Raw genomic sequence first — 22,880 nt, forward strand, 5'->3', positions numbered from 1 at the left:
TTTTTTAAAATTGGGACAGAGCAAGGCTAGATGTTTCCCCCTGCGTCTAGTCTTTATGCTAAGCTAAGCCAGCTGTCTCCCACCTGTAGATTTATATTCAGACAGACAAACATGAGAATGTTAAGTGAATAAGGGCATTTCCTAAAATGTCCTATTACTTTACACAAACAATCAGTTATTCAAAAAAAATAGACACACACATTAATTAATACTGAAATATAAATAACCCTTACAGAAGCCCTATCTAAACCCAAACCACTCACACTAATATGTGGTGATACTGGAGCAGCTCCCTCGGGTGTTCAGTCACATCACAGGTAAAACCTGTCACACTTGTTTGTTTGTAGTTTACTGTGTGTGTCCCGACCTTTAATCTGGTCATGGTATGTGAAATCAATTCCACCCCATTGCAGGCTAATTTAGAGTTCTGTGTCGACTAAATTACATCCCTGGGGGCAAATGTCTAAAACGCCAGGTGCTATTAACATGACCTGTATACCTTAAAGTAGGTGGGAGGGAAATTAAGGAGGAAGAGAGAGAGGAATACAGAGTCTAGGCGAAATGTGGAGGAGGAGTGGGTGGGCAGGGGGAAGAGGGGGCAACAAAATTCCCCAGAACCCCAATCTCCCTGTCTGAGTAACTTCCTGCCCATTTTCCCACGCCACTGAGAGCATGAGGGAGATTAGAAGTGTTGTTGCAAGAAATTAAGGAGCAATAACTCTGGTAGGAAGGGACAACGTGTGACAATGCATTGATGAGATGAAGAGGAGGAGGAAGAAGAAGAAGAAGGGGGCGGAGAAAGGGATGGTGAGAAAATGGACATAGTGAGGTAAGCAAGAAAAGATGGAGAGCAGAAAAGGAGGAAATGTCATCCTTCAGTTTATATTAGAGGAACAACTTTTGCCTCATCTCTGACGGCTACCAGCTGCCCGGAGACCAACAAACACGGGAAAGTAATGTTGGGGGTGGGGGGGGGGGGGGGGGGGGGGGGAGAAAGACAAATTGAAGATGGATTAGCACTGTAGAAACAGGACAAGATCCAATAGCAGGAAAGGATAGCCAAAGTAAAACAGAGCGACAGGGAGGATTAGCCATAGTGCCAGGTGCATCTCAACTCATCCCGCCGTAGCAGGTGAGCCTCCGCCAGGATCAGCTCGACGCCACTAACTCAAACTGGCCTGGCCTGTACGTTTATTGGAAACTACAATTTAGCTGACAAATCGTCTGCGCTGGCAACAGCCGTGTGAAATGTTCTTCAACAAAGAAGGTGCCATGAAAAATATCTGGCCTGGTTAGTCCTGATTTGCTTTGCTCAGTGTTGTTCTTTAAAACCACATGAATCTAGATATTTACTTTTCAATCCGTGGTAATTTGATTGACAAGAATAATGCATCCACCACGCCATCACATACTTTTTTAAATAAGTAGTTTAGACCCGCCCACTTCTACCATGTCGAAAATCTCATTTCAGAGAGCTGTATCAGTTCTTAATTATCAAATCCATTCGGCTTGCTTATTGACAGGATGTCAAAATCAATGAAATTCCATACCACGTTTTCACTGCCACCTACATTTGCACGTGCCACTAACATTAGCAAGTCTTTAATGCTAGGTGAGTTGGTGCGTCACACACTGTCACTACAAAATGTTCAGGAAATTGTTAACTTATAGAAAGCTCGGCATTGGGAATGGGAATTCAAGCTGACTGCATCTCAACCTCTTGAGAATTCTTTAAGCCCTCTCCCTTCATCTGTCTCAAACTGGCTTTTTACCTCCAACAATCTGTTCATCTGCCAAATACCTAAAACGCTGAATTTAGGTTGCAAATGTAAAGAGGAGGTGGAGGAGAGTTTGGCCAGAGGACAGATAAAGGACACACAGCAGGATTAGCAGGAGGGTGCAAGCATATGTTGTAACAGATGTGTGAGTTTGGGGTGTGCATGTTGATCTTGTGTAACCCTCAGCCACTGGCATTCACTTTGCATTTAGCTTTTAGTCTTTTGGTCAGACTCAACCCAGTAAGCAGCACTGATGATGTATTGGGGAATTGGTTTCCAAACTGGATACCGTGAGCCCTTAGAGGTCAATGTACGGAACTGAATTTAAAGAGGAACACAATAAGAGACTGAAGGCAATTAAAACCTGTTTATGCAGGGAATTCTGCTGCAACTCATTCATCAAATGGGTTTCTGTCACCTAAAGCACGTCTATTCCAAACTCCTGTTGCACATGAACCATTTCAAAGTTTGGAAACGGGTGAAATATGCACTGTTTGATTAAAATAACCATGTGGAAAAAACCTGCCTTTGGACTGTATAAATTAGCAGTGTAAGAGTACTTCTCTCCAAGGTGCTAAATCACAGTGTCAACAATATCGCACTAACATTTGGCGAGCCCCATATGTTATAATAACGAGTCCAGCTGTCATTACTTTTAAATATTTTTATAAAATTCAACTCCTGCGTACCGTGCTCGATTTATACCTGCAGTACATCCAAGAATAACAGCTGGGTAATAACATGGTAATAGTGGGGTAATAGTTTGAATTATTCAGTAATAACAATGGGTATATCTGGGTAATATTAGACCAAAACAAAGGGGATAATGAGGATACACACTACAGTAACCTTCTAACAATAAAATGGTTATATCAGTGCAATTTTTGTATTAAAAAAATGGTAATATAGTGACATGATGTGGTTTTGGTAGTTAAAACTGGTAATATACCCATTTTGATGCTAAAATCTTTATTTCAGATATTTACAGATATAAATTTGTAACTGCATGACTGTTTAAAACGGGTCAGATGCACTGTGTAATTAACCTACATTTTAATCGCCGTCTTCACAAATTGCATTCTTTCAAATCACAATTTCAATTTGAAAACGATTAATCGTTCAGCTCTAGCTTTAACCTAAAGCGCCACCGGGTTACTGATCATGTTAATAACAACTTTATCTGAAAGTGCAAAAAGATTTAAAAGGGATGTAAAGGGACGAGTGAGTGAAAGGGAAAGAAAAACAGTGCAGACTGGTGCACAGTGGGGTGTGTCACCCGTGTTTCACTGCCAAGCCACTGTGTGTGTGTGTGTGTGTGTGTGTGTGTGTGTGTGTGTGTGTGTGTGTGTGTGTGTGTGTGTGTCAGCGACAGTTGGTTGTTATCGCCACTGACTCAAGCATTATGGGAAATTACACACACACACACACACACACACACACACACACACGCGCGCGTCGGAATATTGCACAAAGATGGAGAGGGATAACAGAGAAAAGGGGAGGAAAGATGAAGGAAGGGAGGAGAGGAAGTGAAAGAGATGTCAAGAGATTGTTATAGAAGGATGGAGGACGTCAGGCACAGCCGACCGACAGAGACAGAAACAGATAAAACGTTGGATAAAGAAAGAAAGCTATAGTTATTTAAAAGGTAAAATGTTAAACAAAGTGAGGGCTAAGAAGACATGAAACAGATGGAGAAGAGTGAACAGAGAGAGAGAGGGGATGGAGGATGGAATGAGGAGGAATATCTGGAAAAACTTTGAAAAGGACACACATTCAGATGGATTTACAAAAGGAGGAAGAAAGGATTGAGATAAACCAGACTTAAAAAGGAAATACTGCGACAAGGTGAGAAGTAGTAGGCAGGTGATCCAAATAAAGTCAGAGAGGAAAAAAATGAGACTGATGATGGATGATGTATGGAGCTAAAGGTCAGAACATGCTTTTCTTCGGGCTGCATGTAGGGTAACATGCACAGGATTGGTTTCTTTTATACTGTACGGCTATCGTTTATTTCCCACTACGAACCCGCCTTAGCTTGCTTGGTGCACTGTTGAGATTTGGGAAGTGTGCAGGTCGGGTCCTCGAGACATTCACACGTATCTTCAGAGGACCATAATTCCAGCAAAAGGGAGAGGCAACATGACAGAGTACTTGTTTTTAAATCCCCCATCAAATCCCTGCTTAAATTTTTCTAGATTACTTACTGTGTGAAAAAGCAGAAATGAAGACAAAGTTTTCAAAATCACTAAATAAGTTGTAATCAATTCACACTAAATAAAGTTATGCAGCAGGAAATGCAGATCAATGCAGATCTTCCAGGACCGAATTTTATTTTGTATATCGTTGTTTTTTTCTGGAATTATTCTGAATTGCAATTGTTATTACTCTACATCACCTGATCAAAACAATGTGGTTTCCTCGATAACTGTAGTTAGATTCATATAATGGAAGTAGTAATGGCAGGCTCACAGGATCCAAGTTCTTTAGGTTACTGTAGGTTCATTTATTTGTAACTTTGATTAAGTTTGTGTATAGAATTTTTCTCCATATTAAAATATCATTTTGTTACATTAATGATTTTTGGATCGGAATGCCTTTTTGTTTTTCGAGCATAATCCCTGATCAGACAGGCCGCAGTTTTTGTAGTGAGAGGCGTCTTTTTCCAGATGTTTTTAAGCATTTTGATTGCTGCTCATGCGCCTTTGTCATTTAATGGTTGAATCTGGCAATATTACCTTTCTTATTGCTAAAAAATCCCATGAAAAGAAAGTTTAGTTTAGTTTTGATTTCCCTACCCTGTATGTCGCACTCAGCCCTGTCAGTTCCTTTGTGAGGATGTTGATCTTTAAAAACGGTCTCAAATATATGCTTTCATTTTCATACATTAAATTATATTACAAAGAAACAAATAATAACTGTAGTTAGATATCAGGCCTGAAAAGAGGGCATGTGTTTCAAAAGCCCTCCATACACTGAGTCCTGAAACTCAAATCCAGGGGGGTTGAGCCTTTATGCATGTGTGTGCCTATCCTAAATAAAATGCAATGTCAGTGCTTCAGTGGAGCGTCCTTCTCACCTTGACAAAGAAAGTGGTACTTTGTAACCCCTCATCTCAAGTTGAGCATTGTTAAAAAGGTTCTTGTGACATTTTTGGGTTGCAGACTTTCGGGCGTCCTTGCTACGATTCTAAAAATGACTTTAGTGAGCGCAATCCAGTTCTGCTCACTGACCATGGGCACCCTGAATTTCACAAAGCAGATACAATACATGTTGATCACCTCCAAAGGGAAAGAATCCTTAAACAAAAAAGCACATTCTGTACCGTTTGACATCTCAAGTAATAAAAGCAGAGCAGCAAAAATAAAAACTGCACTGGAGATCAAATATTTTGGGTACCTCTATTCAGAGAAATGGGTTCCATCCAGAATACCCTTGTCATCTGTGTAAAAGCGTATTAACTGAACTCATTAATTATAGCTGGATATCTGTGTTGCAGTGTCCTCTTTCTTTTCAGCTCTGGTTTGAGATCTCCTGGGGAGCGGCAACATTGAATTAAAGCTTCACTCTGGGATCACTCAGGTCACTACCTATTCTCTTTGAAATAGGACTTCTGTAAACAGTCCAGATTTAAACATTCAGGGGGGCTTATTTTCACCTTTGAATAGGTTTGTCGAGATCTTATGAGCCAGACTTAAACCTGTAATACGCTGAAAGGTTGAAGAAACAAAGGTCACAGCGATGGTCCCACAGTTTAACTGACCCATGACCTCCATGAAGTACTGTCCAAAAACACCACAGTGATGACTGAAAAAATCTATTTACAGAAAAAAAACATTTAAAAGTAGCAATATACAACTTTTTGGACATTTAAATAACAAAAATGAACCATCAATATTAGTCACTGCCAGTCTCTGACGCCATTTCTACATGTCTAAATACCAGGGCCAGCAGTGAGCTGCAATCCCGCTATTGAAGTAAGAATAGTGGCCACAACCCAGCTCAGTCACGCCAACAACAAAGATGAAACAGTAAGTCAGTAAGTAATGAAAGAAAAGCCAAAAACTGCAGCACATTAGGCAAATGAGGTGGCACTATAAGCCCTGCATTTCCATAGAGGCAGGGAGTTGCATTTACTTAGGAGTGATGTAGTTATATGATAATATCTGACATGGCAGTATGAAAATAAATAATTTGCATGGCTGGATCCAAGTAAGCAAACATATTACAAATAGAGATTAGAGATATTTCATGCTAGATATCTGTAGTCAAAGGGCTTTAGAAAGGGCTGATAAGCCTTCTAGTCTCTGCAGTTTCTGTCTCTCTTTCCATCTCTTTGAACAACCATGTTGTGTGTCGTTATGATACTAAAAAAGATCCATCATTACACCTACGGTATGTTTGTTAGGTCAAATTTGAAACAGGAAGTCTGCTGTGGTGGATGAAAAGTTTTATCTTTCACATTTGTTTCCTCCTCCAAAGAAGTTTGGCTAAAACTTCTCTCACCATTTGTGTTTCTGCAAAATACAGAAAACTAATAAGCCGTGCTGAGCGGATATTCGTGACAGGAGACTTTATGTGACAGTAGAAAAAGTGGATACAGTTACACTGTTTGCTGACTTTGCAGAATGCAGCTGCTTTACAGTTACGTTAGCTTGTCACTCAGTGAGCCAGTAGAGGTACCATGAATGAAACAGAACAACGTTAATTCTACAGTGGAGTTCAGGATACAGCTATATGGCTTGTGTTTGAGCTAAATCGAATCTAATTAGACTAGTGACACTGCCGATATAAAAACGACCAAAGCGACAAGGCAATCTTTAAAACAGGGGTGTGTCTGATAAAGTTACAACGGAACCAGGCAGGTTTGAATATCACCCTAAAGTACAGTATGAGTAATGAGTAATGACTTAAGTGACATCCAAACAACCCTTTGTTGTAAGTTGTGTGTCTTTATAAAACGGTTGTCATTGTATAGGGTGGCTTCATCGCTGCATTTGAAAAGATTTTAATGACTGACAATCTGAATCTTTGCTAAACAGTGTCACAGTTGCACCTCAGGCGACACATGGCCTATTATCCCTATACCGCATACATACGCGCATGTGCAGGTGCAAGCAAGTCATCGGGATAAAAATGAGTATTTAAAGCGTCTGTCTGTTATGAGTGCATGAACACATGCTGACACACATGCATACAGACAAGGTGACGTGTGCTATGGCCCAGATATGTACACATTCACTCAAACACACAAAATACGGGAGATAATTTAGGCTATCAACGGGTCATTCCATACATGCCTTTTGGATAAATAGAAAGAGGGGCGGTGTGAGTGAGTGAGAGAGAGAGAGAGAGAGAGAGAAAATTAGAGAATTAGATTGGGGGGGGGGGGGGGGGGGGTTAATTGAGCTGCTCCGAAATGTCATTTGATCCAAGCAGCATCACAAAATGTTCTGACCATGACACACACACACACACACAGTAGATGAATGGAAGAATAACAGCAAGATAACAGGGATAGATAAAAAGATAAAGAGGAGACAGAGACAGAAAGGTTGCTGCTGGAAATTTTTTATGAAAATACTTTATACATTTCTCAACATTTATATAATCATAATTTGATATTAAAATGAAAATTAAAACAATATCCCGTTAACACATCTGCACTACACAACCGCAATCAAAATCTCACAACCCTACATCCTGCTGACTCACTGCCTATTGCGTCTGTCTAATTACGTCAGCTAAATGCCTAAAATCCAATATTACTAAGCTAATGGCTTAAGCACAGCCACCAAAGATATGGAGAGGAGGACGGCTGTTGGGAAGCACAGATGGATGGAGTGAAAGAGATGGAGGACTAAAAGGACGGAGACCACAAAGACATCAGGGAACACGAGAAAGAGGATGCAAAACAAGACCGGGACAAATTGATGAGACCCATTTTGGTTAAACTAATGGACTGGAAAAAAAAACACAATAAGAGACAAAGAGAGAGGAGGGTGAAACAAATATTTAGAAAGATAGCTGGAAGAAGACAGAGAGTAGCTATGAAGTAGAGTTAAAGTAAAGGAATAACAACTATAATATCCATATTGGCACTCATGTCGGTGCATTAAAAAGCCATTGTGGTCTGCTTTAGAGTGGCCCATTTGTATTTGATCGTCTGCTTTTGTGAGATGAGCAACAATCCATTCGGCCTACTTTGAGGCCAACTACTGTGTGTGTGTGTGTGTGTGTCTCACCGGGTTGGACCCTCCAGTCCAGTAGAGATAGAATCCATCTGGGTCAACTTTCAGGGTTACCAGGGTGGGGGGCCCGCTGTTGGGCTCCTAGACAATAACAGAAATAGAGACATTAAAGGGATGAACACACAATAATAATAATAATAATAATAATAATATCATCCATCTCACAGACACACACATATCACAGTAAGTAGAGTGAAGGTGAGCTCAAATTTTAAAAACATTAGCCTGTGTACTTAAAGGATTATTCCTGGAAACTTTATAACTTTGGTCTTATTTTCATAGATTTGACAATAAATTCTATCTGATAACATTGTCCTATCCAAACTTACTGCTGATGTCCGGGAACACGGCAACACTGTTTGAATGACATTTTTTTGGTCAAAAAACGAGAGTTCAGTTTAGCCAGATTATTTAAACCACTTTATTTAGAGGTATAATTAAAACTGAGCACATCTGAAATGTCGCTATAATCCCTTTTTGCACGGGACCACCTGGGAAAACTACCTGCAAAGTAAGGTAGGTCAAAATCAAACTAGGAAGTCAATCTGTAAATTGTGAGGGATGTTTACAACAGAGAGTTTCGGTAAAAATCATTTGCCTTCATTTCCATCTGTACATCAAAATAAGTTTGGCCAAAACCTGTCTGATAAAGACTCCAGTCTGTCTACTTTTTAGCAATGCTGCTGTGTTCCTAGAGTTGCAAGAGTGCAATTCGATCTGTAGTGATCTGTTGGAATTCAAAATTCAGTGTTTTTACAGCAGGGGGAGTTCCTAAAAAGCACTGTCCATCTGACCCACTGCATGCCCTGTTGTATGGCCACTAAAGTAGGACATTGGTGTTCTCCCCGCTAAAGCTAAATGGAGAAAACTAGCAAGACTTGCTGCTGAATGGATAAGCAAGACACCGAACCACCTGTTTAGAAGTATTTTGTATTCAACAAAGAGAAATTGTGGATTAAGTAAGACTGTTTGCTGACTTTGTAAAAGGAGCTGCTTTACAGTCCCGTTAGTTTGTAACTCAGTGAGGCAGGTTAATTCTACACTACAGTCCAGGATAGGGCTACGTGGAGTTTGTTTGAACTGCATCAAAAGAATTATCTATTAGTTTGAGTTAAATTTTCTGAACTGGATTCCTAAATGAGTCGTGGGCTTATTTCTGCTTGGTCACCGTGACAGTTTACCATTACATTTAAAATGATATGTAGTCTTGTTGTTATGTGCAGGAGGTTCCTTGTGGGTCCCTAAAAGGCACGGCCCACTTCGTTCCCAAGCTGTATTTAAAACAAAACAACTTAACTTCTGCTGTAAAAGAGGGTATTGAAAAAGCTACTCTTTACATTTCTTTACAGAAGTCTCACAGCAATATAAAGACAGTGTGATGTGAAATAAGCTGGTTATGACAGCGGTGGCTATACCTGCTGTTTTATGGTGCCCTGCCATTATGGGATTGTACACAGACAGAAAGACAGACAGGGATATTGTGTGCACATGTGGTGCAACAGCTGTTTTGATGCTGGAAACCACACAGTTTGGCCAGCATGAAGATCTCATTCATGTGCAGCATAATGATGGCATGGGAGCCTGCATCAACATGTCATTAGGATCATCATTATGGGGTCATACGCACAATCCTATGACCACACACGCACACACAGCTACTGGCTGTGTAAGTACACTGGTAAGCGGCCATACTCTGCTCCGACAGACAAACATACTATCCAGACATCCTGGGAAACAACGATGATGATCCAGATCGTTTGTTTTTACAGTGGCAGATGACTCATGTACACATGTCAACATGAGCATCAGTATCAGCGTCATCATCACCATCAGATGGGAAAAGAGAGGGAAACTCACAGAAAACCTTCCCATTGCCATACTATCTGAGGAAATACAGTAAGTTTACAAAAGGGCAACACACAAATACCTAACCACTGACCACATACAAATGCTACTTTTTAAATGTGGGATGGAACAAATAAAATGACTACCATATGATTTTAACAAAGCTGTTATACAAGTGTTCATAGGTTCATGTTTAACACATAAATGTGCAAACACAGACAGTTGAATGTTTGAATAATTCAACTAATTAAAATTCTGCATAACAAACACGATCTAGCATAAAATAATTGATGCAAATCCATTTCTAAATGACCTCAATGAAATGGGAGACAAAGACAAAGCAAATTACATAATGTTACATTATTACTTTATAGGATACTTTATAGCTCACATTAAGCTAAACATGCTTCTCATCCATCTCTACACAAGAAAGCGAATGCAAACAAGTGCATTCCTCTAAACGTTGGAACTATTCCTTAAAGAGGTCTCCTTAGTTTTAACATTTGTACCGCTCCAAGGAAATGTACATTTTGAGTACATTTTACACTGAACATACCTTGAGTTTAGGCTCCAAGGTCGGCTAACGGAGAAGGAGTTAGCAGGAGAGGTAGATTGGGAGGAGCACAGAGGAAACAGAGAGAGGAAAAGAGAGAGGGTTTGAGAAAGAGACCAATGGGAGTAAGGTGGATAGGAGAGGGGTGAGAGGAAAAGCGTTACAGTTGAAAAAGAAACTAGAAACAAAAAAAATGTCCGGAGAGAGACCATAATAAGCAACAGTAAAATTAGTCTTTTTAAAGTGGGCATCCCTAACTTAGAGTTTGGTGGTTATGAGACTACTTTGATACAACAAGAAGCTTCACTCTGTGGCACCAACCAGCTGAGAAGTTACCGTAAATTGCTGCTTTGCTTCCATATAAATCCCAGATATAAATCACTGAACTTGTGACCTGTGCTTACTCACTGGAACAAGTGAAACAATTTCATGCTGCAACCATCTTAAGGCTGTGACCTGATGTCAGATGCTCTGTTCAGCTGTTCCACGCTGAAAAGCCTGAAGTGAAGCCTGAGCTTGAATACCTGCAGCTATAGTTTCTTTATCTTCGTCTCACTAGGTTTGATTTTCGGGGACAACAGAACTCGTGTACAACACAAACTACAAACAGTCAGTCTGCAAGGTCCAGATGTTCCCACAGCCAAAATGCTGCAAAGAAAACATGACCAACTTCCATCCTTATTAGCAGAGAGCTTGGGTGATAGAGGCAAATGAGGCTATTCTTAAAAATTCCAGATCCACATTATGCATAAATTTAAAGATTGTGATCACAGCTTGTAAGTGGAACAGTCCAACTAACCTCACATTAGATTTTTACAGCCGTTTCAAGCACCATCACCTTTGCTAGGTCATCATTATAAAATATAAAAAAGGGATCTTTATAATGTTGGATGAATATGTTATGGAGATCATAGCTATGTACAGTAAGTACAACAATAGCAACAGAGAGCAAGGAAGAGAAGAACATCCATCAAGGTCATGTCCAGTAGAAACAACCAGAGGAGACAAATATATCACTTTGATGCATAGACCCTGTGTTAACTGTGGGATGATAAATATGTCTTCGACCTCAGTTTGACCCATTCACACCACACATTTGATCATGGGTAAATTCCTGGCCACTGCTGAGAGCACCCAGCACTTTATGCACTATACAAAATATTCAGGACTCACTTCAACATACAACAATCATGTTCTAGTTCATTTGAGATTGATAAGAGACACATTTATAGTTAGGAGAGATAAAACTTATCACATATTGTTTTGTTAGTGTATTATTGTAATAGTTCAATAGCTGTGGTGATGCTTTACTCTTACTGAGCAGTGAACATTTCTGTGTCCATGCATGACAAGAATTCAACTCTTGTTTCTTATTCGGCAGTCCCCCCCCCCCCATTCTATATCAGACACAGGTTGTGTTTATGTACACTTTGCAGTGGATGGGAAACTGCACTGCGATCAGACACAAACACGCTTTTTTCCCCACCTATATTAATTCACGGGGGATTGAAGCTATGCTCTCTTTTTCAGGGATACCCTGATCACATTCACACCTGGAAGATGTCCAGTATAACCACATTTTAGTCTATTGGACACTGAGCAGCTCAAATGGAGCAGCTGTTGTTGTTGTTAAGGGCCTTGCTCAAGGGCACCTTAGTGGTGGTAATGAGGGAGGGACAAGGGCAGCTTTTCACTTTACCTACCCAGATTTATCCTGCCGGCACAGTGGATTGACAACCTTCCGGTCACAAGCTTGCTTCTCTAGCCTTTAGGCCACTGCTGCCCCATATATTTACACATTTACCCAGAGGAATGGGATCTAAAGGCTTGTGTGACGAGTAATAAAACATCATCTTCCATATAGGGTTCAAGCAGCACAGGCAGGAGGCTGAACACACACACACACACACACACACACACACCATTGCGGTCAGATATATTTGCATGTTATGCCTGCTGAGTTTTACATACCTGGCAGTTACTTTCTAGTGCTGCCTTTCACCATGACACACACATCTTTGTTACACTACCCTCTGTCTGTCTCTCTCTCCCAGTTCTTTCACAACCCATCTGCCCTTTCAATCTTTCCATATGTATTCTACAAATTTACTCACTTAACCCATTCATTCTGTTATTTTTTGATCACGGATTGTTTTTATTGATGGCTCATTCTTATTCTCTGCTTCCAGCTTCAAAAAATGTGAGGATTTGCTGCTTTTTCTTTTTTTTTTTAATCATAAACGGAATATCTTTAGAGACTAAAATAATTAATCAAAATAAAAACAGGTTAACGACAATAAAACAACAATTAATTCATTGTCTTTATCTACTTTTTCATCCTTGCAACTGCACTGTAAAAGTGTGTTTCATATAACAAAAGCTCACTTAAGTTGCCAGCTGAAATTAAGGGACAATGTTAGAAACCTAACCAGGAAATCATTAGATCCTGCCCTCCACACTCACACCCCTTGCTTACTATAAACATGCTCCCTATGGTGTGTTTTCTGCGTGACAGTGCTTGGTAGTTCTATAATTAGACCTCACCCCACTCCCTAATTAACCGGCAAATGTAGAAACCTTCAAAATCTCGCCTCGCTTCCATCCTTTCTTTTCATTCTTTCATGCCTGTCTTTCTCGCCATGTCAATAATCCCTTCAAATTCACTCTCTCTTCCTTTTTTCCTCCTAATTGATTGAAGGCCACAGCTCTTTCTCCAGACCCCCTCCAGATACCCTGGCCCTCTAACAAACACCTTCATTACTTGACTGTAATGTCAAACACTCACACACACACACACACACACACACAGTACGTGGACCACCCTCTGAGGTCCATGCACTGTGAGGTCTTACATGGATAGACATCAGCTAATGAGCCCCTCTTGACAAATCACAATCTATAAGGGCATACGCATGTAAAAAACCAAACATACAGCTATTCTGCCTCTCCACCCACATACTGTCCTCACCACAAATGAGTGTATGTGTGTGCGCGTGTGTGTGTGGTACAATGCAAGTTAAGAGAAAGCCATTAGTGAGAAACTGATATAAGTGGCTGCTCCAAATGCACCTTTGGTCGGTCATAATGTGTGTGTGGTGTGTTTTCAGCGACAGATTACAGGAATGGTGTGAGAAAGAGGGTCGGTGTGCACTTCGTCCGAGTGTGTTTGAGCTGCTGCTTTGGCAACATGGTGAAAGTTGATGACAGTAGGTAACCTTTGGACTCAAGAGAGAGGAGAGGACTGAGGGAGGAGTGGGGCCTGAAAGGGAACCTTAGCTATAGTGCAGGTCAGTGAAGTTAATATTTAGTATAGTGGTAGATGTATTTACAAAACAGCATTGCATGCTGTGAGTGTAAACATATTCAGTATTTGAGGGCACTCTGCACCAGTGTTTTCTGTTTTAGTGTCAGTACTTTGTATGTGCCTTAACTTTTCCTGTTCTTCGGTGCTGCTCCACCTAATTTTTCCACAGTGGTCATTTAACGTTCATCTGATCCAACATCTTCTAAGGAAATGAACCGCTAAGCTCCGCCAGTGGTAGCGCCATGTTCCACCTACCGAACAACACCCCAGTGTATACAGGTTGTATTACAGTGGCAAAATCCTGTTCAGTTTAGGAGCACCAAATTCCTCGTCACAGCCACTGTTGGTGTGGGACAGCTGCTACTGCAACAACAAGGATGTAATGGGTTTACTTAGGGCCATCAGAACTAGTTTCAACGGGAACACTCAAAGAGTGAAAAGCCGGTTGTCATAGATAGGGAGATGCGATATCGCTTAAAAATGTAGATAAGGGTGCACATTTTCAGACAGTCGTTCCTCCAGAACATCTAGGCATACGTCTTCCAGGAACAAAGTTGTGTAAAGAACGAAAAAAAGAGAGCTTGCGAGAGAAATTCAGTGGCCGTGAATGTTGGATTGTGGATTTTGGAATTTTACAGAGATTGTCTGACATGGCTGACCCAATTGTAGAAGGTGTGTGACACAAAATCCTCCAATTTATACACACACTACCTTGGAGGCGTTATGAATGTCCATGTAACAACTACACTAGACCAGGATACCTTGTTGTCAAACTGAGCAATACTACTATATACTATCCCACACGGCCTTGCTGATGAATCTCACACTAATTAGCTGTTGCCTCTATAAAGGACATTTTCAATATACATAGGCAGAGTAATAGAACTGACTGTTCAGGAACAATGAAATACATGTTCTCTATTAAAGAAGAGAAGAGAGTATCCGCACGTTGCTGCTCAGAGATAACCACGTATATGCCAATTTGTTGATTTTGGTTGATACACAAGACCGGGCAGAGATCAAAACGGAAGACGGAAGAAAGAAATGGACAGAGAGGAAAAAAAAAAATAAGACAGTAAGCAGACAGCTATTAATAGAAGGAGGAGGGGAAATTGATAGAAAGATGACAAAGGAATGAATGGGGAAGAGATCAGAAATAAGATACAGTGACGTGTGTGTTTAGTGAACCTAAGTAAAGACTATGAAGTGAGGTGAAAGAGTCCAGATGTCCTTCCTACACTTCACATGTGGCTGTGGTTGACCTTCCACCTCTCTCTCTCCCTCCCTATATCCATCCATCCAGCCCTTGTTTCTCACCACTCTGCCTGGATGTCAGCAGTGTTTCTCGGCACGGCTTCAGACCTTCACACAAGCCTGTGTTTCCTCCTCCTGAACATTTCCCCCCCTTCACTGTCTGATAACGACAATTTGTGGCTTGTTGCTTCCGTACATCCATCTAATGCTAAACCCCGAGGCATCCACTTTCTGAATATGCCGGCAAAAGGGAACAAGTGAAGGCTTTAAGGTGGAGTCCATGGTGTTTTCCCATAAAGGTCACAATGACAAAAGATCTCCTTCCACTGGCACAACTCAGGTGTAAAATTCTTTCAAAGCAGTTGTGCAGCCATCTTGCCTTGTGTTAGGACTTGACAACGCACGATACATCCAATGTAGTGTGTGCTGACACATGAACAACGCAGAGTCAGTTAGGATATTTAAGTGGACCGAGGTTCACTCAAGGCTGCAACTGTATTTCGCTACAGCCAAGAATGAAAAAAAAGAAGACAACGATACAAGGAGCTGCTCGACAAGTCCCAACATGCTGGGGAGGGGGGTGGGGGGGTGATGGGAAGAATGATGTGTGTTTTACTCAGTCCTATAACAGTAACGGCACATGGCGGAGAAACAATTCCCATATCAGATAAATTACACTATAAAAAACATGACTTCCGTCATTTCAGTAAATACTCTCATTCACTTTCTTACAGAGGGTTAGATTGTTACCACATTGTCAACTTAATAGCATGAAGGCCGGAAACATGGAGAAGCAGCAAGCCGTTTGTAGTTTAGTAGTTGTAATTTTTACACTTTTTGATCAGACTGAACAAAGAAGACACAACGGAATAGTTAGTGAGCTTTTGTGATCAAATTTCCACATGTATGGTCTGTAGGGACAAAATAATCCCAGACAAACTGCAGGAAATTACCTTGAAATGCAACATTTTATGGTCCATCATGTTTTGCTCAAGTTACAGGGATCTGAACTGGGGCCAAAACCTCTAATCTTAAAAGGATGTCATGTCCAATTAAAATGTCCAATTAACGAGCAACCAGTGTTTCCCTGTGACTTTGTTTACCAGCCCTGGTTTGCTTGTAATTGTGCAACATGAACATAAACAAATCAACCCCCCCACACACACACACACACACACACACACACACACACACACATGCACTTCTCCTCATTTGATTCTGACTGAAGAAAACATGAGTGTTTGTACGCTGAGATAAAATCCATTTACATGCATATTCAGTGCCTGTTTTGAAAAAATAAGCATGCAAAGGCACATATTGTCCATGGAAGAGGCCCATTGGAAGTGTCTTTTTGAATACCGGGTGCAAATATAATCCATCTGAAAGAAAGGTGGAAACACTCTGCGAAGGAGGCACATGTTAAGATGATTGTGTATTTGACTTTCGCGTACTTTTAAGATTAATATCAAAGCACTCGGCGGTGCACTGACGGCCAGCTGCTCTGTAGACAAGCTGTCTGTCTCTGTTTGTTTAATTGGTTGTTTAGGAGGAATTTTAACTGAATTCCAGTTGGAATTCTTCTAAATTGAATTGCGGCCGGGGCTGCAGAAGGCAGCGCAGCAGCAGACGGAGGGAGGGAGGGATAAAGGAGGAAAATGGTTTGGCTCTGGAGCCTTACAACAAGCTTGAACAGGAAGTCATTCGAAGTGAAACACACACCCAGAACAAAAACAGCCACACACATAAGCACACGTGTGTACACAGGCCGAAACGCAGAAGAAAGACACTCAATCTGGAATGCATTCCTCCACCTCCTCCCCCTGCATGAGTCAGTGTGTGTGTGTGTGTGTGTGTGTGTGTGTGTGTGTGTGTGTGTGTGTGTGTGTGTGTGCGCCTACAGTAGAGTAATTGTAGGTTTAATCCAGATTATTTCAAATTAAAAAGTAGACGACAGCAGCAGCTCAGTAACAGATGAGTGTAGTGACTGAAAAGTAAAGAAAGAAAAAAGGACAGTCTACAGGATGAAGGGCTGTGAGGAAAAGAGAGAGAACAGAAGATGAAGGAATCAGCCATGAAGAGGGAGGACATAGAGGGCAAGACGGTGAAAAGAGAGGGATGGGGTCAAATGTTTCATGTAAACAAAGTGCACTGCCCTCAGGCACTTTCTGTGTGTGTGTGTGTGTGTGTGTGTGTGTGTGTGTGTGTGTGTGTGTGTGTGTGTGTGTGTGTGTCCCAATCCTTTTTACACTTTGCTAAGTCCTTAAAGGAATACACCACGTTTCTGGGACAGTGGCCCATTGGTCATCCTCCCTGTTAGAACACAGACAGACACTAAAATAAACCATGTGTCCCTAGTGGACCATTACTTCTGAGCTCCATGTGAAAACCTTGGAAACACTGCTTTGAGATGAGCACAACCTATTTATCGTACATCCAGGTAATCAATCCATCTTACATATTCACCTTAATAAATTTTAAGCAACTCACTGCTAGAAACAAAACTAATTGCTACTAGTAGTAAATTTATTTCTGTACAACAGAGCCAGATTGAGTCATGCTTTAGTTGAAATGCACGACCTTCAGTTTCCCCAGAGTTGGTTCTGAACTTGTAAAAAACATTGGAAACACTGCCTTCATACCAGACATTCAAATTCCATATTAAGAAAAGGTTTCATGAATAATTTTACTGTGTTAATGCTCTATACCTCTAAGGTTGTATGCTGTTATGCTATAGGTATGTGAGAAAGTTGAATTTTTACAATTTTAATCTGCGTTAACCATCCTCCACTTTGGGCAAGTTTCTTTTGTAAAAGAAAGTGTTTTTCTGGTTAAATAAGGGCTAAAGTGCAATGTAAATTATGCACCTACTATACAAGTCATTAATGATTTAATTTTGAGATACAATTATGACAAAACTGAGCAAATAAAGTGATCATCCAGAAGACTGACGGTCTTCCCTTGTAGACAGCCTCACCTTTAAACTCAGTTTATATTATGAATCTGGCAAGAAATTAGCTGGATTGCATTATGGAACAAAACAGCAAAATGCATGGTTTCTGACAAGTACAGGTCAAATAAAGGCACCTAGAAACAGGAGTATTAGAGGATGTGAAGTCTGTCTCACTAGACAGGATTACTACTGCATGTTGCTAGGATAACTGCACTGTGGGACTGCCACTTGATTGATTCATCAATCAATAGTTTAGTTCATATAACTTGCAAAAGAAAATTGCAAAGCAAACAGTCTCCCGGCACAGCTCAAGCCGCCATCTTCAAGTCACTCGTTTTGTGTCTGACTCATAGTCCAACACTCAAAACATATTGTATTGATAGAGAACAGAATAGAGAACAGAGAAAAGCATCACATCCTCACATTTGTGAAGCTGGAACCAGAGAACGTTTAGCATTTTACCTTGATAAATAACTTAATATTACATAAGTTTTCTGTGGGTCGACAATCCAAAAACTGACTTATAGAAGATGCCGGAGTCCCGATGACAACAAATTACTAACTGAAGTAGTGCTTTGGCATTTATTTAGTCACAAATTAGAGGACTGCCAACTGAACACCACATTCACAATATGGATTTGCCAGAAAATGCAATGTGGCCTTATGGGACAAAACAGAAGAATAAAGAGTCAGTGGGCTTTTCGTAAATTCAGGCCAGGCAGATGTTTTTGCAACAAATACAATCAAAATATATGGGAGATTTCATGAACCAGGATTAGAAAATATGATGAATAACTGCACTGAGTATAGATGCTGGAACAGCTCTTTTTATACAAGTAAACAAATCATTTCAAAAGGTGTTCTGGGTTTTGCTCAGCTTTACGCTTCCCACTCTTTTTAATCCTGAATCGGAGACAGTGCCTATAGATTTAATTTGAGGAATAGAAACGCCAAGTGATTGGAGATCAAATTTGTACCATCTCAGTCATGGCCTCATTTTATGATACTGGTGACAGAGCATCTTTGACATGTAGTCCCCAAATACTCTCATTTTTCTTGTTTCTCATCTCCCCCCACATCACTCCTCTCTGAGAAGTATGTCTCCCTCTCTTTCTCTCTCTCCATTCATTCTGCATATTTCATTTGTTGATTTTAGTGGGAAACAGCAAATAGAGCAGACGAAAGATAGACAAGGAGAAGGCATGCACATGTTGTTGTGTGTTCACACACTTAATCACCAGCATAACCATTTCCTGGGAATTCCCTTTGAGAGACAGAGAGAGTTTGTGTGTGTGTGTGAGAGGGAGCAAAAGAAAGGAAATCAAGAGGACATGGGAGTCACTGTTTGCGTGACAAGACCCTTATTCGTTCAGAGGCCAGACACACACGCGCACACACACGCATCATGTCATCATTACAATGTGTGTGGAGCTCTGTTGCTAATAAATTGTTTTACTTTCTTACTTTACAATTGTTGCACTTGTGTTATCCATTTTTCTATGAATGTGTGTCAACACCTGACATCATATCCAATAACCGCCTTATTGGAACTATGGACTTGCAATGACCCACACACACATAGACATTTGCATAAAACTGTATTGCAAATACAAGGCAGAGCTTTCCAATGAAAGATACAGGCCTGCAGTTAAGAGCCACATCATTCAGCAGCTCAGTTAATCATTGCTGGCTGTTCAGACACATGGACACACACACTGCTCCTTTCTTTATGTAGAAGATTGCAGAATGGCCCTACACTCTGTCTCAGAAAGCCCAACACACATACACACCCACCTACACACACACACACACACACACACACACACACACACAGGCTAGATAACACATAGCCTTAATCTTATGGTCTATGACACGGGCAGGCGCATGTCAGGATTGCCAAACGCTGCTACACAAATATGCGGAAGGAAAAATAGGGCAGGAATTCAAACCTTTGTGTTGACGCGCTTTAAAGCGCCATAGAAACAAAATGTACAATACACTTGTTAATTAAGTTTCAACAAAATCATTAACATTTCAAGACATTTCAGAGTATGATTTGCTGCTGCACTCAATACTCCCACTCCCCTCAAAGAGACGCACCTTCTATATAGCCCGCGGACTGTCACTCAGACAGGTGTTTTCTCCCCTAACCCGCTGCGGGGGAGGGGGGTGTCTAAACAAGAGAAAGAGAAAGAAATAGCAGTAGAAAAGAGGGCGTCTGTGAACTGAACCCGAGCCCGAGGAAAACCGGCTTGACAAGAATTCAACACAACACAGATTCAAGCCCTGCTCACCGATGGAAAATGTTCTGAAGTAGCCAATCTGATCAACACACACTCTGGCATACAGTGGACTTCTGTGATCCACAGGCGTGCACACACCTGCACCCCTACCTACACACACACTACCTTGTCAGTATCTTTCACACATGAGTCTCGTGTGCCACTTCATTGTCCTGTCCAGTCTCTTGTCTTTCAGTCAAAGTTGATCGCATCAGAAGCACTTCAGTCTGTTTCATTTCACGTTAGGACTTTAACAGCGACACATGTCTGAAGTGCTGTCAGCACATTTCACACACGTCATTCTCACCTCGTCCCATTTGATGAATTTGCCCCCCTTCTTCAACGCTTCGTGGACGGACACGGGTTTGAGCTGCAGCGCGTGGACTCCCGGCTTGGCCCCGGCCATGGCGAGGGACTCCCTGCCCGGGTGCCAACGCCTAAACCCCGGCTACGGCGAGCTGGACTCCTCGGAAGGAACAAAAAAAACGCTCTTCCTTCCTCCACTTCCACCCCGGAGCTTCTTTTTTCTTTTCCGGAGAGAAAGTTAATTGAACGGAGGAGAGGAGGTGAAGCTTTTCTGAGACTGATCTTAAAAGTTAGTGAGCACCGAGAGTTTGAAGAACATGAGGAGTAAAAGCCCGAGAAAGACAAGAACTTGGCTGTTACAGCGCTTTCCGCCGCTGTCTTGTCCGTGACCACGCAACGCGGTGGCGCGCCTCAGATCTGCTTTTTTATTATAGGCTTTGATGCATATACTTGTTTATTTATGCAGAATCCTTTAATCGCGCACTTGAGCCCGCGGAGAGATCCTTTACTTCCTTCCTCCCATCTGGCCGACCCTTCTCCTCTCCTCTCGCTCCTCTACCAACTTTCTCTGCTTCCTCTCTCTTGTCGCCTCCAACGCGTTTCTTCTTTTCTCCTCCTCTCCTCCCTGCATGTTTTCGGGGGTGGGGGGGGGGGGCGATTCCGAGAGGAGAGAACGAGTGAGGGAGAAAGACAGCGTCAGATAGCGCTTAGGGAATGACAAATGAGAGAGGAGGGGGGCAGTCGGCGTTTGTGTAAAAGGGGTGTGCTTTAATTCAGTTCCTCTGCCTGCCAGCTGCATGTCTACTAAAAGTGACTCTATGCACACATTCATGGGAACATGATAGTGTATTTGCGTTCATTTTCTGAAATAATAGAGATTTTTGTGGTGATCATTGCCAAAAGTTTACACACTTGTTATGTTTACTTCATCTCTACTTTCAAATGTCTCCCAGAATGCAGTCAGATTGTCAGCTGGAACTTAAAGGTGTACTCCAGTGATTTAATATTGCACTTGCATAAAGTAGCATTTGGGCTTGGCACATTTTTAAAAGAATCGCCTAAATCAAAGCAGCCTTGACTGAGAAATCCTGACTGTTGCTCCCTAAAATGAAGTCACACTTCAAAAATGCTGGTTCCTACACTTCCCACAATTCAACTCAAACGTGTCTTTGGTGAAATGAAACACTTTGTTGTACCACATTCTGATAAAAATGTGTACTCTCCCAGCCCAAGCATAGATAACACTGGTGACATTAGTTTTTGTTTTCAGCTGTGGAAAGCTTCACTGGAGCCACAGAGAACATTATACAACTGTTTCCACAGACAATGTGTTGCTTCCCGTGATGATATCTTGTCCTTGATGTGAAAAATCACTCTTCTCAAAGCTATTGTCAGGGAGGATAAGGGGCCACAAGAAGATGCTTCTTTGTTTTAAAGGAGTAGTTTGACATTTTGGCCAACACGCAATATTCATTTTCTTGGCAAGAAATAGGTAAGATAAATACCACTCTCATGTCTGTATACATATAATATATGTATATATATAACAGCCAGCAGCTCGTTATCTTAGCTTATAGCATAAAACCTGGACGCAGGAGGAGACAGCTTGCCTGGATTATACTTAGTTTAAAAGGAAAGCGCTGAATCAGCTCCTGAAAAGCAATTTAAGATGTGACATGTAGTGGAGTAAAAAGCACAGCATTTCTCTCTGTAATGTAGTGTAGCAGCAGAATGAAGGAGCATAAAATGAAACTACTCAAGTAAAATACAAAACACCTCAAAAGTGCACTGAAGTACAGTACTTAGCTTCATTCCGCCACTGCTTATTCACTTTCTTGCTGAGGCTCAGATGAGAAAATCAACACCACTCTCAGATAGTTCACTCTCCTACTGTAAATATGAAGCTACAGCCAGCAGCCGGTTAGCTTAGCTTAGCACAAGGTAACAAAATCCAGTTTTTGCACTAAGCTAAACTGTTTTCTCGCTGTAGCTTCACGTTTAGTGTATAAACATTGGACCGGTATTGATCTTGTGATCTGTATCTTGGCAAGAAAGCAAATAAGTGTATTTCTCAACATATAAAACTGCTCTTTTGAGGGGCCACAAGTCAAACATGTGGGCATAAATAATGTAATCCATCTCAGTTTAATATCATACATGCCTGTAGAAATACTAGAGTAAATTTCCTGTTTGCTGTACTTCACTGCAGGGAGCAAATGAGGGCTTTTTTTAAATTCTTCAAATTACCTGTGACTTTAATTGCTTTAAATTATTTTCCTTGGTGTGTTGACAGTGACAGATCACTTGTGCAGCCAGTAAAATAATTAAAAACATGGTAGCGGTTATCTCATTCATTG

The 22,880-nt window shown here is 41.1% G+C and overlaps 1 protein-coding gene across 2 annotated transcripts in view; it reads right to left on the reverse strand.

Moving 5' to 3' along the window:
- The window catches only part of plcb3 (phospholipase C, beta 3 (phosphatidylinositol-specific)), a 53,525-nt gene extending 32,395 nt beyond the window's left edge, over nucleotides 1–21,130 (reverse strand). The window contains exons 1-2 of one of the 2 annotated variants that reach the window (XM_038730764.1): nucleotides 20,525–21,130; nucleotides 8,024–8,110 (exon numbers count right to left, since the gene is read on the reverse strand). In XM_038730764.1, coding sequence (XP_038586692.1) covers nucleotides 8,024–8,110; nucleotides 20,525–20,623 — 186 coding nt within the window. In that variant the 5' untranslated portion in view covers nucleotides 20,624–21,130. Of the gene's footprint in view, nucleotides 1–8,023; nucleotides 8,111–20,343; nucleotides 20,491–20,524 lie in introns of those variants that run through there. The other variant, XM_038730765.1, reaches the window with a different exon arrangement.
- Nucleotides 21,131–22,880: the final 1,750 nt, after the last annotated feature.

This window comes from Micropterus salmoides, unplaced genomic scaffold (genome assembly GCF_014851395.1).
Source record: "Micropterus salmoides isolate LMB-PRFRI ecotype aquatic unplaced genomic scaffold, ASM1485139v1 Ms_hic_scaffold_2, whole genome shotgun sequence".
In the NCBI taxonomy this organism is placed as follows: domain Eukaryota; kingdom Metazoa; phylum Chordata; class Actinopteri; order Centrarchiformes; family Centrarchidae; genus Micropterus; species Micropterus salmoides.